Source organism: Micropterus salmoides, unplaced genomic scaffold, assembly GCF_014851395.1.
Source record: "Micropterus salmoides isolate LMB-PRFRI ecotype aquatic unplaced genomic scaffold, ASM1485139v1 Ms_hic_scaffold_11, whole genome shotgun sequence".
NCBI classification, from domain to species: domain Eukaryota; kingdom Metazoa; phylum Chordata; class Actinopteri; order Centrarchiformes; family Centrarchidae; genus Micropterus; species Micropterus salmoides.
In genome coordinates, this window is record NW_024040152.1 from 35,022,582 (window position 1) to 35,041,388 (window position 18,807).

The window sequence follows — 18,807 nt, forward strand, 5'->3', positions numbered from 1 at the left end:
AAATGAAACCCCCCTCTTGTCCAAAACATTTAAAAAATAATTCCCTTTTTTTCCTTCATAAAAATAATATAATGAATGAAGTCATTCTATAGAAATGTATTTTCACTTCTTCCACAGTATTATATTTGTATTTATTTCTTACAACAATAAATATATTAGATTTTCTCTGTAGTTTTGGATGCAGATGTTGGCAGGTGTCATGGAAAACAAAAAGCTAATCTGTGCGCCTACATTAATTATTGGTGCCCTAAAATTTAACACTGTAAATGTCAACACATCCATGTTACTCAGTTATATTATAATCTGCTAAAATCTGTACCCGTTTGTCCTTTTATTAAAACAAAATGCTGATTCCTTAAACATTTGTTTAAGATTGACTTTCTTTACATCCTCTCCTCAGATTCTTCCTCCTCCTCATTAGTGTAAAGCAGGATGTTGCTGCTGTAGTAGTTGAGCTGCAGCTTCTGAACTGTTCAGTTTCAGACTGCAGCTGATGATTCTTTTCATTCTGGATCGGGTTTTCTGCCCCTCGTTTCCGCTCATTGACCTGCATTTGATGGTTTTCCATCAGCTGTCCTTCAAACTGGTGTAATCAGTTTGATTAGTCATAGTTTATTATCGTGATCACATCACGCTCAGATAAACCGGCAGGAGTTCAACTAAAGTTGTAAATTCACAAATACTTGACGGGGATAAAACAACAGTTTAATTTTTTTATTTTAAATATAAACTACTTCAGTGTTTCCAAATGTTTGCTGAACTTTTTGAAAAAGATATCATGTTATGTTATTATTATATTATATACACATATGTTGTTGGTTGATATTTTTAAAAGCAAACTAAAGACCTAACTAAAACAGGATTTAGTTGAATTTTATATCTTTATTTATCTATGTACGGACATTTTAGTCTGTTTAACTGATGCATTTGATGTGTTTTATTATATTTTATTCTATGGCCCCCTTATTTTTATTATCTTATTATTTTTTTATTATTTTATTGTTATTATTGATCTTTATTATACTTTTCTTTAAATACCTCCAGTGCCCCCCCCCCCTTCAAATAATACAAACGTCTTTGCACATGTAAATATCACTTCATTTCATATCATGCACAAACCTTTGCACATTGTTTTTTTTGCACATTTTGTTAATCGTTATTCTTCCATATTTTATATCAATTTATTTAAATACAACATCCTCTTCTGCTGCAACACGTGTGCACAACACAAACCCGAGTAATGAACATGTAAATATCTGCCATGTTGTCTCCGCCCGCACGTAGTTGTATAAGCTGTATTATTCTCTATTCTTTTATTATTTGAATATTCTTATATAACTAGCATTTGTTTATTCCATATTTATATATTTCTACATTATTTATGTCATCTGTATATCTGTCTGCTTCTAGCACCTTAACACCAAGGCAAATTACTCGTATGTGCAAAACACTACTTGGGAATGAAGCTCTTTCTGATTCTGATTCGAGTTTTATGCTGGTTGTGCCCGTTGATGACAGCGTTTCCTCAGCTTATGTTTTTATTGTCTCTTACTTTAAATTTCTGTGTCATTGTTGTCATCGTCTTTTGTTTTTACAACGTGAAGCACTTTGTGTTACATGGCTGAAGTAAAGATTGATCGATTGATTGATTGGTTGTTCTAAATGTACGTTTTGGGTTTGTGACCACTTCATTTCATTTTCATACACATTTACAATTTGAATGACTTCAAACTGACTTTCTGACTGTGTGTAATCTGTGGAAAACCTGTTCTGTTGTCAAACATATCCACTGATTCACGTTTAGAAATGGCTGAGTCAGACTCTGGAGCGGTTATCAGCCGGGTCCACAGATTGCTGATGGATCAAACTGCCCTGATAATGGATCCAGGTGAGCTCTGCTTCCAGTCAAAGGTCTCGTCCTCGGCAGCAGGTCAGCAGATCTCTATCAGAGACCCACAGTTACATATTAAACTGCTGAGGAGCTCCAGGTGTGCAGACAGGCCAGGCCCCCGGCTCAGCTGCAGTCAGTGTGAACGTGACGACGATGAGGATGGAGCTCCTTCTAGTCTTCACAGCGGTGGTCTGCGCCGCCGGGAAGCCGCTGAGCAAGGCGGCAGAGAGGAACAAGCTGCTGCTCATCTCCTTCGATGGCTTCAGGTGGGACTACGACCAGGACGTGGACACGCCGCACCTGGACCAGCTGGTGGAGGACGGAGTCAAAGCCAAATACGTCACCCCCCCAATGCTGACCATGACCTCCCCGTCCCACTTCACCACCATCACCGGTAACACAGCATCATCACCTTTCACACCTGCTGCACTTCTACAATTCAAAGTATTACTGTTCCAGTAATATCAGCAGTACATGTGAAATACACTAACTGGCACTGTCTGTACAGAGAGTACGTTATTAATCCAGAGGGACGTTTCTTTGGAAGCAAATCACAAAAATTTCAATATTTACTTCAGGTTGATGGAAAATATTTCACTGCTACAAATTCAATGTTATTTAAAGGTCAGTGTGAAATACTCAGGAATCAATCTAATATCCATAACTGTGTTTTCAGTGGTGTGGAAAGACCTCACATAATCAACCGTTATGTTTTTATTACCTTACAATGAGTCATTTCTGTCTACATCCACCGCTGCTCCTCTTACATGTTGCACGTAGAAAGATGATCGGTACGTTTGAGTTCATGCTGCGCTGCGCAGCGCTCACTTAACGTGATGCACGCTGGTGTGACAGAAGCCAGCGAGGCTGTGCAGTGAGTAAACTTCACTCCAAAGCAGCCTTATGGTGCTTTCAGACCAAAAGCGAAGTGAGCGTTCAGGGCAGTGAACGCGCCATCACAATTTGCAAAGACACGGGGTCAGCGACGTGAAGGAATTCACGTGAGTTGAATATTTTCAACTCAAGCGAGAAAGTCGCATGACGCTGAGTCGCGATAGCCTATCAGTGTTGAGATTGTCCAAACGTCACCGACGGCTTCAGAGCGTTGTGTGGAGAGCGCCGGGCAGAGCGGGGGATTGAAAATCTGCAGGCCGGCGGAGAGCTGCTAAACTTGGGGAGAGGAGCAGGGAGCAGCGCTGCAACCATTGGACAGAAAAAACCCCGTAGTCGGTCGGATTCTGCGGGAGGAGATCGGAGTTAACTGCTTTTATTAAATTACCTTTTTACTTTAGTTTTTGGGATTTCAACGTTGATTCATCTTCACTGGAGCTTCTCAGCAGCTTCCGTGCACATCCGGCTCCAGTGTTGTTGTTAGCGTCGTTAGCTCTGCCGGACTACGACTTCATATTTACATAAAAACCAGACAAAACTGGATGTTCAGTGGAAAAAAGAGAGAGGAGGTTGAACTACCTGGTGAGTTCAGAAAACATCTGTCTGTAACTTTATTCCAGCTGTCATTGTACTTTACTGTGAACAGGTTAGCGTAGCATAGCCCTGATCGAACCAAACTCCATTCAGAAAACAAACATTTTAAAAGTTGTTGTCCTGTGAATTTTAAGAGAGGCACTGGCGACCGATGCTGGTGCACGTGGGTTTTAGCCTCCTCGTCAGCGGTCGCCTGGTCAGCAGCCGGTTACTCTTGGTTAGAAATTGTGTCGGACTTTCGCCGGCGCTGCAAAACGTCACCATGTCACATGACATTAAAAAGGCGGCTGCAGTTGCTTTTCTCCTGCTGCAGCTCACGCTTGACTATCAAGTCGGCGAAAGTCAGCCGCAGTAATATCGAACGCACCTTAAGAAACAGCACAAGAAGAAACAGAAGAAGCAGCTTCTCCTACACGCGTGGAAAGGGAGGGATGGACTGAAGCGTTGGTTGCAATTCACAATCTCACCACTGGATGCTGCTACACACTGAACCTTTAATGTCAACAGTACGAATTAGTCGGTGTTTAAATTTTATTATTCAGTTGATTCTAAGATTAAATCATTTACTTTATCACTTTATCATTTTCTGTTTATTTAATTGATTCTGTCAATTGAAATCTTGCAGCAACCGAGCTGCATAAAACACAAAAAGAAAAAGAGGAAGGTCAGAAAACAGTAAAAATAAATTGTGAAAAATAACTGAAATAACCATGAGGAAAGTTCCTTTAGTACACTGATGTCGATCTCTGCGCAGTAATTTCATTACTAATCAGGTGATGGTATTTGCTGAACATCATGAAGCGCAACTGTCCTTGGACATTAAACAATAATTAGCATTAGAACATATTTATACTCACAGGTGGAGGTAGATAGTAATAATGATACTAATAAAAGTACAAAGTGCAGTGTTGTATGCTTCTACACCTTTATAATAAGTAGTACACCACCACATTGGACTTGTACTCTACTTGTACTTCATGTTGTTGGCGTTGTTATACACACACACACACGCTAAGCTGGCTGTTCCATCGGCAGATTTACAGTGGTCAGATTATGATAAGAGATCATTTATTATCCTGAAGTGAACGTTTTCTGGAGTCACATGTTGCTGCTTCCAGGAAACACTGAGTGGGAAAAACAACACATTATTTCTCCTCATCATTAATGTAAAGCAGGATTTTACTGCAGTAGTTGTCAGACTGCAATAAATAATTATTTTCTTTAAGGATTAGTTTGCTGATTATTTTCTCTGTTAATCGATCGTAAACATTCTGAAAATCAGTTTCCCCAAACTGACTCCTTCACAATGCCTGTTCTGAAATTAAATAAAAAATTCTAAAGAAAAGCAGCAAATCTTCACCTGTGAACTTTGAATAGTTTTTACCTGAAAACTATGACTTAAACCATTATTAAAATAATTGCCAATTAAATTTCTGTCAATCAACAAATGTACTCGCTGTACTTGTATAAACTTTTGGGTAGTTTAAAAATGTGATGTTTTGTTAGAAGTTAAACTCTTTACAAAAGTAAAATAAGCTGTCAGATGAGTGAAGTGAAGTAAAAACTACAATATCTTCATCTGCAATGGAGCAGAAGTAGAAAGTGGCATGGTAAGAAAATAGAGGAATTTGTACTTTAATTAAGTACAGTACTTGAGTAAATATACTTTTATTTTTTTTCGTTTTTGTTAGTAATTGTTGTTTTTAAATCTCACATTTGATACTGATTTGTTTTTTAAATTAACTAATTTATTTTTAAACTTTTGTCGATTAATATACACACACACTTACGGTTTTATCCATTTATTATTTTAATTTTTTATTATTATAACACACACACACACACACACTTACTATTTGATATATTTTCATTTTCTAACAGTTTTATTTATTTATTTTAACATTTATTTTTACTGAATTTTTACATTATATTTTGTTATTTTATTTTTTATTAGCACACAAACACAACTTTACCGTTTTATTCACTTATTTAATGAAATGTATGAAATTAATTGTCCTTATTTAATTTACATGTAGCTTTGGCAATATTGTTGCTGTACATTCATGCCTATAAAGCTAATTTGAATTATTAAATCAATGCTTAATCTGATAAAAAAATCGTTTTGTTTGTTTTTTTGGTCAGTGATTCAGTGATCTGAAGATTTAAGCATGAAAACTGTTTTAGTTTTGGTTCTGGCTTGTGTGAACTGAGGTCATCTTGTAAAGCTGGACACAGTATGACGAAAATAACAAATGTCATTCATTCACTAAATTTCATTCACTTCCATTGTATTCACGTGGAGGCAGGAATCTCAGAATGATATCTGAAAACGGAGAAATTAAACCAGAACTACATCTGCAGAAGTTTGTTCAAGAGGTTTTTTTCTATGTTGGAAATTGATGGAAAATATAAAATGTTAAATGTCAATTTCTTCTGATGACCCTCATGAGGGTCTAAAGAGGACAACATTTTTTTTTGATTATTTAAAAGTACTGGACTTTCTGTTAATTTTTAGCTTTTCATTTTGAAATGTCTTGTTTCCCGTTTCCCAGGCCGATGGGTGGAGGATCACGAAGTCGTCCACAACATGATGTTTAACGCCAAGACGAACCTAAAAGTTACTCACAAGAAGACTCTGATCAGATCCGAATGGTGGGACAACGGAGTTCTGCCGTTATGGATCACAGCTCAGAACCAGGCGAGTGACCGATAACGACATAAACTAACTGTAGAGGAGGAAATATTACTGGCCTGAAGGATGATGAGCTACAGCAACAAAGATCCATTTTAAACTGAATAATAGTGTCAATAATAATGTCAATTTTATTTCTGTAGCACATTTAAAAACAAACAGTTGACCAAAGTGATGAACAGGGTCGAAGTCAGATACATAAATAAGTATAAAAATAACTACAGCCAAAGTGAATCACAGGGAAACAAAACAACACTTTAAGACATCACCAGGTTAACGAAGGTTAAAAGCTGCTGCAAATAGGTGCGTCTTAAGCAGCGATTTAAACGTTTGTAGGGGCAGTGCAGCTTTAATATGCACGGGGAGGCTGTTCCACAGGACAGGGGCGCCCACTGCAAAGGCTCCATCGCCCTTATTCTTTAGCTTTTATCTCGGGACATCGGAGAGCAGCTGATTTGTTGACCTCAGTGTTCTGACCGGAGAGTGGTGGCGTAAGAGATCAGCCAGATAAGGTGGCGCCAGACCATTTAGGGCCTTAAAAACAAGCTATAAAATCTTATAATCTATCCTATGACGGACAGGTAGCCAGTGGAGGGAGGCCAAGACAGGCGTTATGTGTTCACGCTTATTTGTTTTAGTTGAAAGGCGAGCAGCTGCGTTTTGGACCAACTGGAGGCGATTTAAAGATTTCTGATGTAGACCCATGGAGAATGAATTACAATAATCCAGCCGAGCAGTAATAAAAGCATGCATGACTTTTTCTAGGTCTTTGGGAGGAAGATAAGACTTCTAGCTGAAGTAAAGGCCTAACTGGAAGAAGCTGGTCTGATTTGCTTATTGAACGTGAACGAGGTGTCAAAAATAACACCAAGATTTTTAATAGAGGATTGATTTTGGAAGGCTAAGGGGCCCAAAGTGCCAAGAGGGTCACCCGGTACGTCTAAACGTCCACACGTGATGAAGTTTTAAAAACACATCTGATTTAATTGATCACCATGAACACACACTGTAGTTTACTGCTGCCCCTCACAAGAGCCCCAAATGTAAGACTGCTGAAAATAGTCCCCAACAAATGCACTAAAAAGTCAGATGTTATTGAGCGGTGGACTAAAACATTGTTGGTTTGGCACCTGGACCAATTTAAAATATGGACTCCTAATATGGTAGGGGGCCCACTACACAGACTATGATGTTTAGCTCAATTGATTTCTTGTGGACACGAATAAATACCAGCAGTACATGACGCTGCTCTTTATCAGGAAATTCAGCAGCTCTTATCTGATGAAACAGTCTCTTCACTCCTGGTTCCAACAGTAAAGCACCACACCATGATAATCACCAACAAACACACCAGATTCTAAGGAGACACGTTTTAATAAACACAAGTCATAACATTTAACATTTAACATCGTAACATTTGTATTTCAAACAAATGGCAAACTTAGCACATTTTAACAAAACTCCCTTCACCCTCTTGCATCATGGGAATTCTGTGGGAGGGGCGTAGGCTGCGTGTGCGCAGTGGGTTATTTACACAGTCAACTTCCACTGGAAGTGTAGCTGCCCCTCGTTCATGACTTGTTTTTAATTGTCCTTTTCGTGCTTTTACTACCTTCTTCAAAGCTCTCGTTCCTCGTCTTAACAGGTGCATCTAGCAACTACAGTGTTTTGCCTGCCGGATTTAGCCGACATGTTTTAGATTTTGTTGATTTGGTGATTCGTGCTTGCTTATTGTGCTTCTACTATGATTAATTATGCTACGTAGTAAAAATATTTTGTGTCTTTTTGTCTGATTTAGCTGTTTTTATTGTTGATAAACGGGTATTTTATTTTGAAAATTGACCGAATTCTGTGCCGTTTCTGTGTCCGACTTCCTGCCTGGTTCATCTGTGCTGTGCTGCTTGACGCTGCGGTGCTTCTGGGACGCACTGCAGTGCTTCAGGTGTGAGCACAAACATTTAGTAGAATGGCTGCGATCAATGGACTTTCGGAGTGAGTCATGTAAACTTGGTTTAAAAGACTTTGTAGCAGGTGGGCCCAGTGATGAAGCCCCGCCCCCACTGTGCTGAGTCTAGCTCCGCCCCCGGCTTCTTGCCAATTTTTTTTGTTGTAAATCAGCTATAATCAATATTTTTATACTAACAAAATGACCACATGACTATTTCATGGATGATTACTTAATGGAGGAAGCCAGGTTATCAAATTTCTTATTAACTTCTGAGGAGTACAAGATTATTTGATTTTTCTTCAGAAAGACAGAAGCCTGTCATCTGCATAGCAAAGTAAAAGAAAGTAAAGAAATGATGATTATTCATCCAAGTGGAAGCAAGTCGTTACTGAAGGAGACCTAAGACAGAACCTTGAGGTACTCCGCAGCAGATAATGTTAAATTACCAATCACAAATAGTGTCTGCAACTCCTCATGCTTCTTTACCAATACCAATGTGAAAATAATGTGAAAGGTGTCCCTAGTAGTGACGAAACAACAATTATCACCCGCCTCTGTAGCTTCTCGGCTTTACGGAGCTCTACAGCGACTTTCAGCTTTCCAGCTGCAGCTTTCCTGTTCTGGTTCACTCTCAGCGTGAGTTGTAGTATAAGTAATATTAACATGTCAGTGTTTATAGCTTGTTTCCTGTTTCTTGTGGTTTCAGGGTCTAAAAACCGCGTCCTTCTACTACCCGGGAGGCGCAGCCAACTACAGCGGCCAGGCGGTCAACCGTGTGCTGGTTACGGAGGCTGGCCACCCGGATGACAACGAGACTGAGTGGCGTCAGAACATCGACAAGGTAATGAGCTGGTTCTCCGATGAAGACTTTGACCTGGTGACGCTGTACTACGGCGAGCCGGACAACGTGGGCCACGCCAAGGGGCCGGACCACCCGGACAGGAAGAAGATCATCCAGCAGATTGACCGCACCATCGGCTACCTGAGGGAGGCCATCAATCTCCATAACCTGAACGACAGCCTGAATGTCATCATCACCTCAGACCACGGCATGACCACCGTCAAGAAGCGACCGCAGGTGGACGAGATCATCCTCAACAAATACCTGAACTTGCTCAAGCTCACCAGCTTTGAGATACTCGACTACGGCGGGTTTGGCATCCTGACGCCGCGGCCGGGGATGGAGCAGGAGGTGTTTGACGCTCTGTCCAAGGCGCCCAATCTGACGGTCTACAAGAAAGACAAGCTTCCTGAGAGCTTCCACCTCGCCAAAAGTAAGCGGCTGCCTCCCATCGTGGTTGTCGCAGATCTGGGATTCAACCTTAACTCTGTGAGTTTCCTGGATTTTAACCCAAAACCTCACTTAGTATCAGATCATGTTTCTACCTTTTAGTGTCAAATTTTGGTTTTGTCTTCATCCTCAGTTTGATTCTCCAGAGACACCAAAGTACATGATCAAGGTCCTAACAGATCGGCCCAATAGACGCCCTCAGGCTGATTCCTAGGCAAAATACCCAAAAAAACACCAGGACACAAAGAAGCACTGAATAATGATGAATAATGAAATCAAATTCAAAATGTTGGCTGCTACATCCAGAAAAGAAAATGTCACGACTTAAACTACAGCTCCATTTGTACATCAGCAGCAACACAAACGACTGTCAGTGAGTTCAGAGGTCAAAGCAGCCAGAAAAATGAAGGAAGACGAAACTGCAGCAGACAAACACTCCAATTTTTCTGATTCTGTTTCTTCATCCGTTTGTTTCCCACCAGAGATTCATCGTCTACGTCAACAAAGGCGATCACGGCTACCATAGCGGAGAGATGGACATGAAGGCCATCTTCAGGGCCTTCGGACCAGACTTTAAGCAGAACTTCGTGTCCGAGCCGTTCGACAGCATCCACGTCTACCCTCTGATGTGTAAACTGCTGCAGATCGAACCGGCGCCGCACAACGGATCACTGGCTGTGACGGAGAACCTGCTGCTGCACAGCAGTGAGTCCGACAAAAGAAAATATTACTACTGTTTTGATGCTACTTGAGTATTTTAACTTTATACTTCTACTCCATAATATTTATCGAAGAGCTGCAGTTATTGGTTACTTTTCAGATTAAAATATCAAATTAAAAACATGGTAAGATTACAAAATAAATGGGAAGGTTCCCAACTATTAAGTCTTGTGAATGCTAATATAAAATGAGTATGTACATTTGTCTCCTCGTCGTGATCCAGATGTCTTGAGTTTTTGTCAGTTCCAAAGAGACATTTACTCTCTAAACTTTAGATAGCTTCATTTTAATAACTGTTCAAACGATCCAATATTTCACGCAAAAAAAAATAATCTAATATTAGAAAAAAGTAAAAAAAAAAAAAAAAGAAACAGAACTTTTCTTCTTTCATCGCCCATTGATCATCACACAATCCCCTAGTTTTAACTGGTGACCCTTTGGAGGGACCTGACCCCAAGATTAGGAACCCCTGGACTATACTGTTTATAAAGTAGTTTAAAACTAGCCAACGTTAACCGTTTATATAGTAGTTTAAAACGAGCCAACGTTAACCGTTTATAAAGTAGTTTAAAACTAGCCAACGTTAACCGTTTATAAAGTAGTTTTAAGGTTGGCTCGTTTTAAGGTTGGCTAGTTTTACTGTTTATAAAGTAGTTTAAAACTAGCCAACGTTAACTGTTTATAAAGTAGTTTAAAACTAGCTAATGTTAACTGTTTATAAAGTAGTTTAAAACTAGCCAACGTTAACCATTTATAAAGTAGTTTTAAGGTTGGCTAGTTTTACTGTTTATAAAGTAGTTTAAAACTAGCTAATGTTAACTGTTTATAAAGTAGTTTAAAACTAGCCAACGTTAACCATTTATAAAGTAGTTTTAAGGTTGGCTCGTTTTAAGGTTGGCTAGTTTTACTGTTTATAAAGTAGTTTAAAACTAGCTAATGTTAACTGTTTATAAAGTAGTTTAAAACTAGCCAACGTTAACCATTTATAAAGTAGTTTTAAGATTGGCTCGTTTTAAGGTTGGCTAGTTTTACTGTTTATAAAGTAGTTTAAAACTAGCTAATGTTAACTGTTTATAAAGTAGTTTAAAACTAGCCAACGTTAACCATTTATAAAGTAGTTTTAAGGTTGGCTCGTTTTAAGGTTGGCTAGTTTTACTGTTTATAAAGTAGTTTAAAACTAGCCAACGTTAACTGTTTATAAAGTAGTTTAAAACTAGCTAATGTTAACTGTTTATAAAGTAGTTTAAAACTAGCTAATGTTAACTGTTTATAAAGTAGTTTAAAACTAGCTAACGTTAACCGTTTATAAAGTAGTTTTAAGGTTGGCTAGTTTTACTGTTTATAAAGTAGTTTAAAACTAGCCAACGTTAACTGTTTATAAAGTAGTTTAAAACTAGCTAACGTTAACCGTTTATAAAGTAGTTTTAAGGTTGGCTAGTTTTACTGTTTATAAAGTAGTTTAAAACTAGCCAACATTAACTGTTTATAAAGTAGTTTAAAACTAGCCAACGTTAACTGTTTATAAGTAGTTTAAAACTAGCTAACGTTAACTGTTTATAAAGTAGTTTAAAACTAGCCAACGTTAACCGTTTATAAAGTAGTTTAAAACTAGCCAACGTTAACCATTTATAAAGTAGTTTTAAGGTTGGCTCGTTTTAAGGTTGGCTAGTTTTACTGTTTATAAAGTAGTTTAAAACTAGCCAACGTTAACTGTTTATAAAGTAGTTTAAAACTAGCTAATGTTAACTGTTTATAAAGTAGTTTAAAACTAGCTAATGTTAACTGTTTATAAAGTAGTTTAAAACTAGCTAACGTTAACCGTTTATAAAGTAGTTTTAAGGTTGGCTAGTTTTACTGTTTATAAAGTGGTTTAAAACTAGCCAACGTTAACTGTTATAAAGTAGTTTAAAACTAGCTAACGTTAACCGTTTATAAGTAGTTTTAAGGTTGGCTAGTTTTACTGTTTATAAAGTAGTTTAAAACTAGCCAACATTAACTGTTTATAAAGTAGTTTAAAACTAGCCAACATTAACTGTTTATAAAGTAGTTTAAAACTAGCCAACGTTAACTGTTTATAAAGTAGTTTAAAACTAGCCAACGTTAACCGTTTTAAAGTAGTTTAAAACTAGCCAACGTTAACCATTTATAAAGTAGTTTTAAGGTTGGCTCGTTTTAAGGTTGGCTAGTTTTACTGTTTATAAAGTAGTTTAAAACTAGCCAACATTAACTGTTTATAAAGTAGTTTAAAACTAGCCAACATTAACTGTTTATAAAGTAGTTTAAAACTAGCCAACGTTAACTGTTTATAAAGTAGTTTAAAACTAGCCAACGTTAACGTTTATAAAGTAGTTTAAAACTAGCCAACGTTAACCATTTATAAAGTAGTTTTAAGGTTGGCTCGTTTTAAGGTTGGCTAGTTTTACTGTTTATAAAGTAGTTTAAAACTAGCCAACGTTAACTGTTTATAAAGTAGTTTAAAACTAGCTAATGTTAACTGTTTATAAAGTAGTTTAAAACTAGCTAACGTTAACCGTTTATAAAGTAGTTTTAAGGTTGGCTAGTTTTACTGTTTATAAAGTAGTTTAAAACTAGCCAACGTTAACTGTTTATAAAGTAGTTTAAAACTAGCTAACGTTAACCGTTTATAAAGTAGTTTAAGGTTGGCTAGTTTTACTGTTTATAAAGTAGTTTAAAACTAGCCAACATTAACTGTTTAAAGTAGTTTAAAACTAGCCAACGTTAACTGTTTATAAAGTAGTTTAAAACTAGCTAATGTTAACTGTTTATAAAGTAGTTTAAAACTAGCTAATGTTAACTGTTTATAAAGTAGTTTTAAGGTTGGCTAGTTTACTGTTTATATAGTAGTTTAAAACTAGCTAACTACTCGAGCACAAAAGTACAATGTTTACACAATTTTTTTGGAGGCTTAATAAATTGTTGTTTGATAAAACTCTAGTGGGTTAAATGATGATAAAGTCTGTTTAGGATATTTATTGAAGTAGTAAAATGCAGGACACATCTCGCTTAGTAGTACCAGTAGTAATCATAGTACTATGATTTCACCAGATTACTTCATTGATAGATGGACAGTGGTGTAGTGCAGCAACATAAACCGTAAATGTGGTTTGTTTTCAGGTGGATCCCAGAGAACTCAACTGTCCGTCGCTCTGCTGCTGTCCATGCTGATCTTCATGTTCACTGTGCTGCTGTAACAGATCCAGGATCAGCTTCCACCTCCTCATCTGAAACATTATGGATTGTAATAATTTCTTAATGTTTACCATGTTGATGTCGAAGACTTTCACAGCTTCCGTCAGTGTTGCTCAGGAAGCTTTTTCTTGGATTTATGTCATTATATTATATTATTATTGAGTATTTTATGTTTAGTTTTTTCCCCCTATATATTACAGCTGCACAGCGAATACTTCAGTAAAAATGTTTCACCTCTAAAACATGTTTTTTTATGATGTCCGTGGAGATGAGTGTCAGTTAGGGAAAGGATCAAGGCCACATATGAAAAATTATAGATTTTAATGTCAGAATTCTGACATTTGAGTTTTTCCTCAGTGTTGACTTTAAATTCAGAACTCAAATACATTTTTTTCTTCCACATGTTCCACACATAATTCTTCTGTAGTCACTAGGTCTGCTAAGTTAAATGCAAATACATTCAAATTTGATGTTAAATATTATATTTCCCAGTATATTATTTACTGCAGTGCTCAAGGTCCTTTTATTAACTAGGTTGTGCAGTATAAGTGACTTGGTCCTCAGTTTTCACCGTTTCAACAACCACAAATCAGATTATTATTGTTTAATAATGTGTCACATCTCAAAGACTCGTTATCGTCGTCACCAAACTGATTTTATTGAAACTTTAAGTAGAAACTATGAAGACAGCGGCTGTGACGTCATTCAATCGGCCACTGCAGGCAACAGGGTGAGGCACAACAGTGATCTCTCTCACACACAAACACACACACTGAAACACTCACAGACACATTCACAACTTAATCAGCATAACGGATTAAATAAAAACTCCTTCCTGCGTTGGACCTGTCGGAGGTGAAGAGCCTCGTCTGCTTCGTTAAAGCAGAAACGGAACATTTAAAACGATGAAATTAAGTTTCAGATCATCAGTCTGGAGAATCAGTCGTCCACCGAGTCTGTGTTTCGGTTCGACGCTTCAGCAGCCAATCAGAGTGCAGCGGAGGAGAACCGCCTGAGTAAAAAAAAAATAAAAATACCAACCAAAGAAACCTGAGGAAGCTGTTTCCAAAAAGTGGCGGCCATATTTGCTCCCAGTGGTGGAGTCTCCGTGTTTCACCATAAAACGATGAGAAAATAAAAACGTTCACCTTCGTCCGAGAAAACTGAGGATGAGAAGTATGACACGGGCGAGGCGAAGCCTGATTGGTCCTCCTGTGACCTTTGACCTCAGTTCAGAGAAGATGGAGGCTGCAGTAACCCCTCAGAACTGCAGCCACGTCCTCAAACAGCGCTGCCCGATGGTGGTGAGCGCGGGGGATCATAGCAGCGTGTCCTCGTTCACGACTCTGCGACCGTCCTCGGTCTCCACGTTTATCCGGACGCTCTGCAGCTTCTCCTGGCTGGAAGACACAACGGCAACAACGGGATGAGAAATCTTTGTTTTATTTATCAGTCTTACTGAATTACTTTATTATTGGGTATTAAAGGTCCAGTCTTTAATATTTCTGAGGATAAAAGCGTCACCTAAATGAGTAAATGTAAATGTCCACAACTGTTTTTTCTGTAGTGTAAAATGAACAGTTATGTTTTTATTAATCTCTGGAATCTCTGGGAACCTCACGATTCGATTCTGATTCAGCTGCGATGCGATTATAAAACAGTCCAAGTTGGGAGGGGCCACTCGAACCCCCCCAATATTGAAAGTATTAGTTTGGCCCAGACTAACAGACACACAAACAGCGTCCTGCAGCGGCTGACCGGTCGGCCTGCGCGGTCGCGGATCATTATAAAAGATTAGAAACTGAAAAATGTCAGTATTTAGGGACATTAAACCGGTTTAATGTAAGAAAAGCCACATGAGACTGCAGGCTAATTGGTTGGCCCTTCTCTTGCTTCTCCACAATCTAACGTTAGCTAGTTTAGAAAATAATAAATTATTGCTTCAGCACCCTAAAAATGGTCTAAAATCGCCCCTGCTGCTGATGGAGAAAGTCAGCAGAGCAGGAACATACAGGGAGAGAGACAGGAAGAGGCGGGGCCAGCAGGTGTGTTTGCAGCAGAGGTTTAGGCCGGAGGGGAAAGAGAGCAGATTCAATGAGGCTACTGAGTAAACACTGAAATGAAGGTAGAATTAAATGTTTAAATAAGAAATAACCTACGCTACCAGAACAGAAATACATAAATAAATGTCTCCGTACAAACTTTTATTGTCTAATCTCACTCCTTCCTGCGACCATCTGTTCACACTGTCCAACCAGGAAACGTGACTCAGCGCACGCACACACACACGTTGGTTTGTTTCCCGAGTCATTATTGCTTTGTAGTTCAGAGTGAGCGGACCAATCACAAAGAGCCTCAGCAGATGTCGTCGCCGGTGGGTTTACCTGTTGCAGCGTTTCAGAGCTCTGCTGCTGTCGGGGTTCATGGACTTCCAAATGCCGCTTTTGGCCATTTCATCCGAGATGTTCACCTCTGATGGGTCCATGCTGCACGACACAACACACGTTACTTTCTGCTGCAGGATCCGTTACAGGCTCTACACCGTCCTGATTCACTCACCGTTTCAGGGTTTTGATCGGGAAGTTCATTCCTCCATCGTACGGTGATCGTCCTCCGCCTCCTCCAGCATCCGCAGAGCGTTCTAGAAAGATAAGGAACAAAGACAATGTGTCAGAGAGAAGCAGGGTCACGTTGTTTTAGAGTTTCAGTTCCGAGACTCACCTCCTTCTCCTCTTCTTCTGTCATCTTCCTTCTTCTTCTTGCTCTCTGGTATCAGGTCGTCCAGGTAGCTCAGCTCTCTCTTGGTGAAGCAGAAATCCAGAAGCTTACGGATGAACACCAGAGCCAGAACCTGCAGGGACCGTGAGAAGAGATGTTGGGCTACTTTCTGCTTTCACAGTAGTGGAAAGAAAACGTCCAAAATACATTTAGTAGTTTATTTTACTGTTTACTGTTGTCTCTGTGCGTCGGTAGATTTCTCACTGCATGTCCTCCAACAGTCTGTCGGATCCAAATATGGTCATTTCCTTTCTACCAGCAACCAATTGTGAGAACTACTAAGGCGGATTTAGACTAAGCATCAAATCTAATTGGCTCTTGTCGATTTCAGACCATGTGATTGGTTTCAACGTGGCGTTATTTTGACGCTTTGTTATGTTGTTGAGGATCTGATTCGATATTGGCTCTGTAAACATTGACTTTCAATGAAAAATGTATGGATTTTTATGGAATACTTTATCTTTAAAAGTCATTTTTCCAGCAGCTCTTACAGACACCAAACTCTCCAGATTTATTCCTGACTGTCTTCTGAAGGTTTTTACAGAGGGGTTTGTTCATTTTTCATTTTAACAACATTTATTCTCCAAAACAGGTCGAAAATTTATCTGTATGCCCGTTGACAGTATTTTCTGATTCATGAAATAATAAAGAGAGATATTTTAAATCCCCTCTGTAAAAACTTTGATTCTAATGTGTCGACACAATAAAACCATAATTTTGAATCTTCGGATGTCAGTTCTTGAAATAGATGCAAATTAGCGCATATTTCATTAGATTCTGCCTCATTTGCATATAACATGATATTTCAGAAAACCTGTAATACAAAAAAATTATTCTCTTAAAGTGAGTAATCAATGAAGTTTCATGGTGATCTCTGCTACACTTTTTACCCTGTTCGCCTGCACAGTCTCGCCTTAAGCATTAATAAAATAAACATCTCGTCGTCTCCGTCTGTCTCACCATCATGGGGAAGACAACAGCGGCGGCCGAGGCCTTGATGGTCCAGAGGACGATGAGGCAGGACAGCTGCACCACGGTGAAGATGTGGACCTTCCACAGAGGGACGTAGCGCAGGTAGATCAGGTCCGGCTGGTGTTTGGACGGCATGCCGAACAGTTTGATGCGGTCGAACAGCTGCAGGACGGACAGACGGACATCAGAGACACTGACAGACTGCTGATGGTCTAGCAGGACGGACGGACACTGTGACAGACCTGAATGCCTTTGAGCGAGGACACTCCCATGTAGAGGAAGACGCCGTACAGGACGGGCATCGGGATGAACTGAAGGACAAAATGAAACTTAAAGTTAGATGGAAACCTCTACAGAGAACTGATGAAGCAGCTGCATAATGCAGATAACGCCGGCTGCACACTAGATGATAACTGGGCCACTTTGGGGCCAGTCGCCCTCCTGACAGTCGCGGTGGCGTTCCCAAGCCAAACTGTTGCAGCTTGCCCAAAATGAAAACAAAAAGTTACACGAGCAGTGTGCAGCTGGGATTATTCCTCTGACTATAATCGTACCAATAAAATCTGTAACCGTTGCGTCCCTATTCATCAGACCAACATGATGGTGTTCACCTTGAGGGCGGAGGTCATGAAGACGGAGCAGCCCATCAGGACGAAGATCATGAAGCCCGTGACTCTCTGCTCTCTGATGCCCAGGAACTTTGGCTGCTCGCCCGGCGCCGCGCACTCCGACTCCAGTTTCAGACTGTTGACGTGGGAGATGGAGAGCACGGTCGCCGCCACGAACCACGGCAGGCCCATGATGGAGCACACACCCAGCATCACCGCCACCACCAGCAGGTCCAGGTGGTAGCCACAGCCTTTCTGCAACCAAAACACACACACGAGGGAGAGTTTATCGTCCAGCTGCTCCGTCAGAGACAAACCGGTCTGTGTTCTCCTACACTCCGCGGTCCTCACCTTCAGTTTGTTCTCCTTCCTGTTGACGATGACGGCGGAGATTTGCTGGTCCATGAAGATGAGGATGGTGCACAGCAGAGCCGGGACGGCGGCGACCAGCAGCGTCCACCAGGGGTTCGGTCCCAGCGGTGAGATCAGCCACCCTCGAGTGCTCGACGTGGGCTGAACAGACAAACAGCAGTGTTAGAACGTTTTACCAACGCTCTTCTTCTTGTCATCTTGTAGGTGGTGGGCGTGTCCACTGGGGTTGGGCAGAAGTGATAGTGGGGTATTTGTTTGCCTCACCAGTTCACCTGTGTTTTTTGGGCTTTGACAGAGAGGGGCGGTGAGCCTGGGAGCCAACACTTTCTGTTGACCGCACTCACGCAGGAATTTTATGACTTGGTAACTGTACCAGTTGTAGAGTTGAACAGCCAGGCTTTATCACCCAGAATAAGGTTTATTGCAGAGTAAAGTAAGTGCATAATTAGTGCATAATAAGAATTATATAAAATAAAAGCAATAGAAAGCAAGTATGTAACCACAAATATAATAAAGTAACAACATGTTATTTTTAAGTTTCACAAGTCAAGGACTTTCAGGAGCCAGATGTCTCTTCACTTGATTTAATTACTCAAATGTGCTGACAGATAACAGCAGTACGAACATTTAAACTATCACAGCTGTGTTTTCCTCTGCTATTGTTGCTGCAGAGGTCTGTGACAGCGGGACCAGAGGGCTCTGTGAGCGGACGGCTAGCCGGCCTCGCTAGCTCCTCCCGCCAGTTGGCGCGAGCTTCCCCCGCCGCCACTCCGTAAATGGCGGAGTTGAGAAGCACATTTTGATCCACAATCACTTTTCGTAAAACGGTCAATATTTGAC

General features: G+C 39.8%; 2 protein-coding genes and 1 long non-coding RNA gene across 3 annotated transcripts in view; 1 reads left to right on the plus strand and 2 right to left on the minus strand.

The window, feature by feature from the left end:
- cpne4a (copine IVa) overlaps positions 1-18,807 on the minus strand; it is a 486,687-nt gene that overhangs the window by 303,795 nt on the left and 164,085 nt on the right. The window lies entirely within an intron of this gene.
- Positions 1,718-13,370, plus strand: LOC119898177 (ectonucleotide pyrophosphatase/phosphodiesterase family member 7-like). The gene is made up of 5 exons (XM_038712366.1): positions 1,718-2,285; positions 5,929-6,074; positions 8,723-9,346; positions 9,790-10,012; positions 13,163-13,370. The coding sequence occupies exons 1-5, from the start codon at positions 2,045-2,047 to the stop codon at positions 13,237-13,239; spliced, it is 1,311 nt and encodes a 436-aa protein (XP_038568294.1). The 5' UTR covers positions 1,718-2,044; the 3' UTR covers positions 13,240-13,370.
- LOC119898193 lies at positions 14,510-15,840 on the minus strand. The gene is made up of 3 exons (XR_005443499.1): positions 15,797-15,840; positions 15,622-15,723; positions 14,510-14,637 (listed from the first exon to the last, which is right to left on the minus strand). It is a non-coding gene; the product is annotated as an uncharacterized LOC119898193 (long non-coding RNA).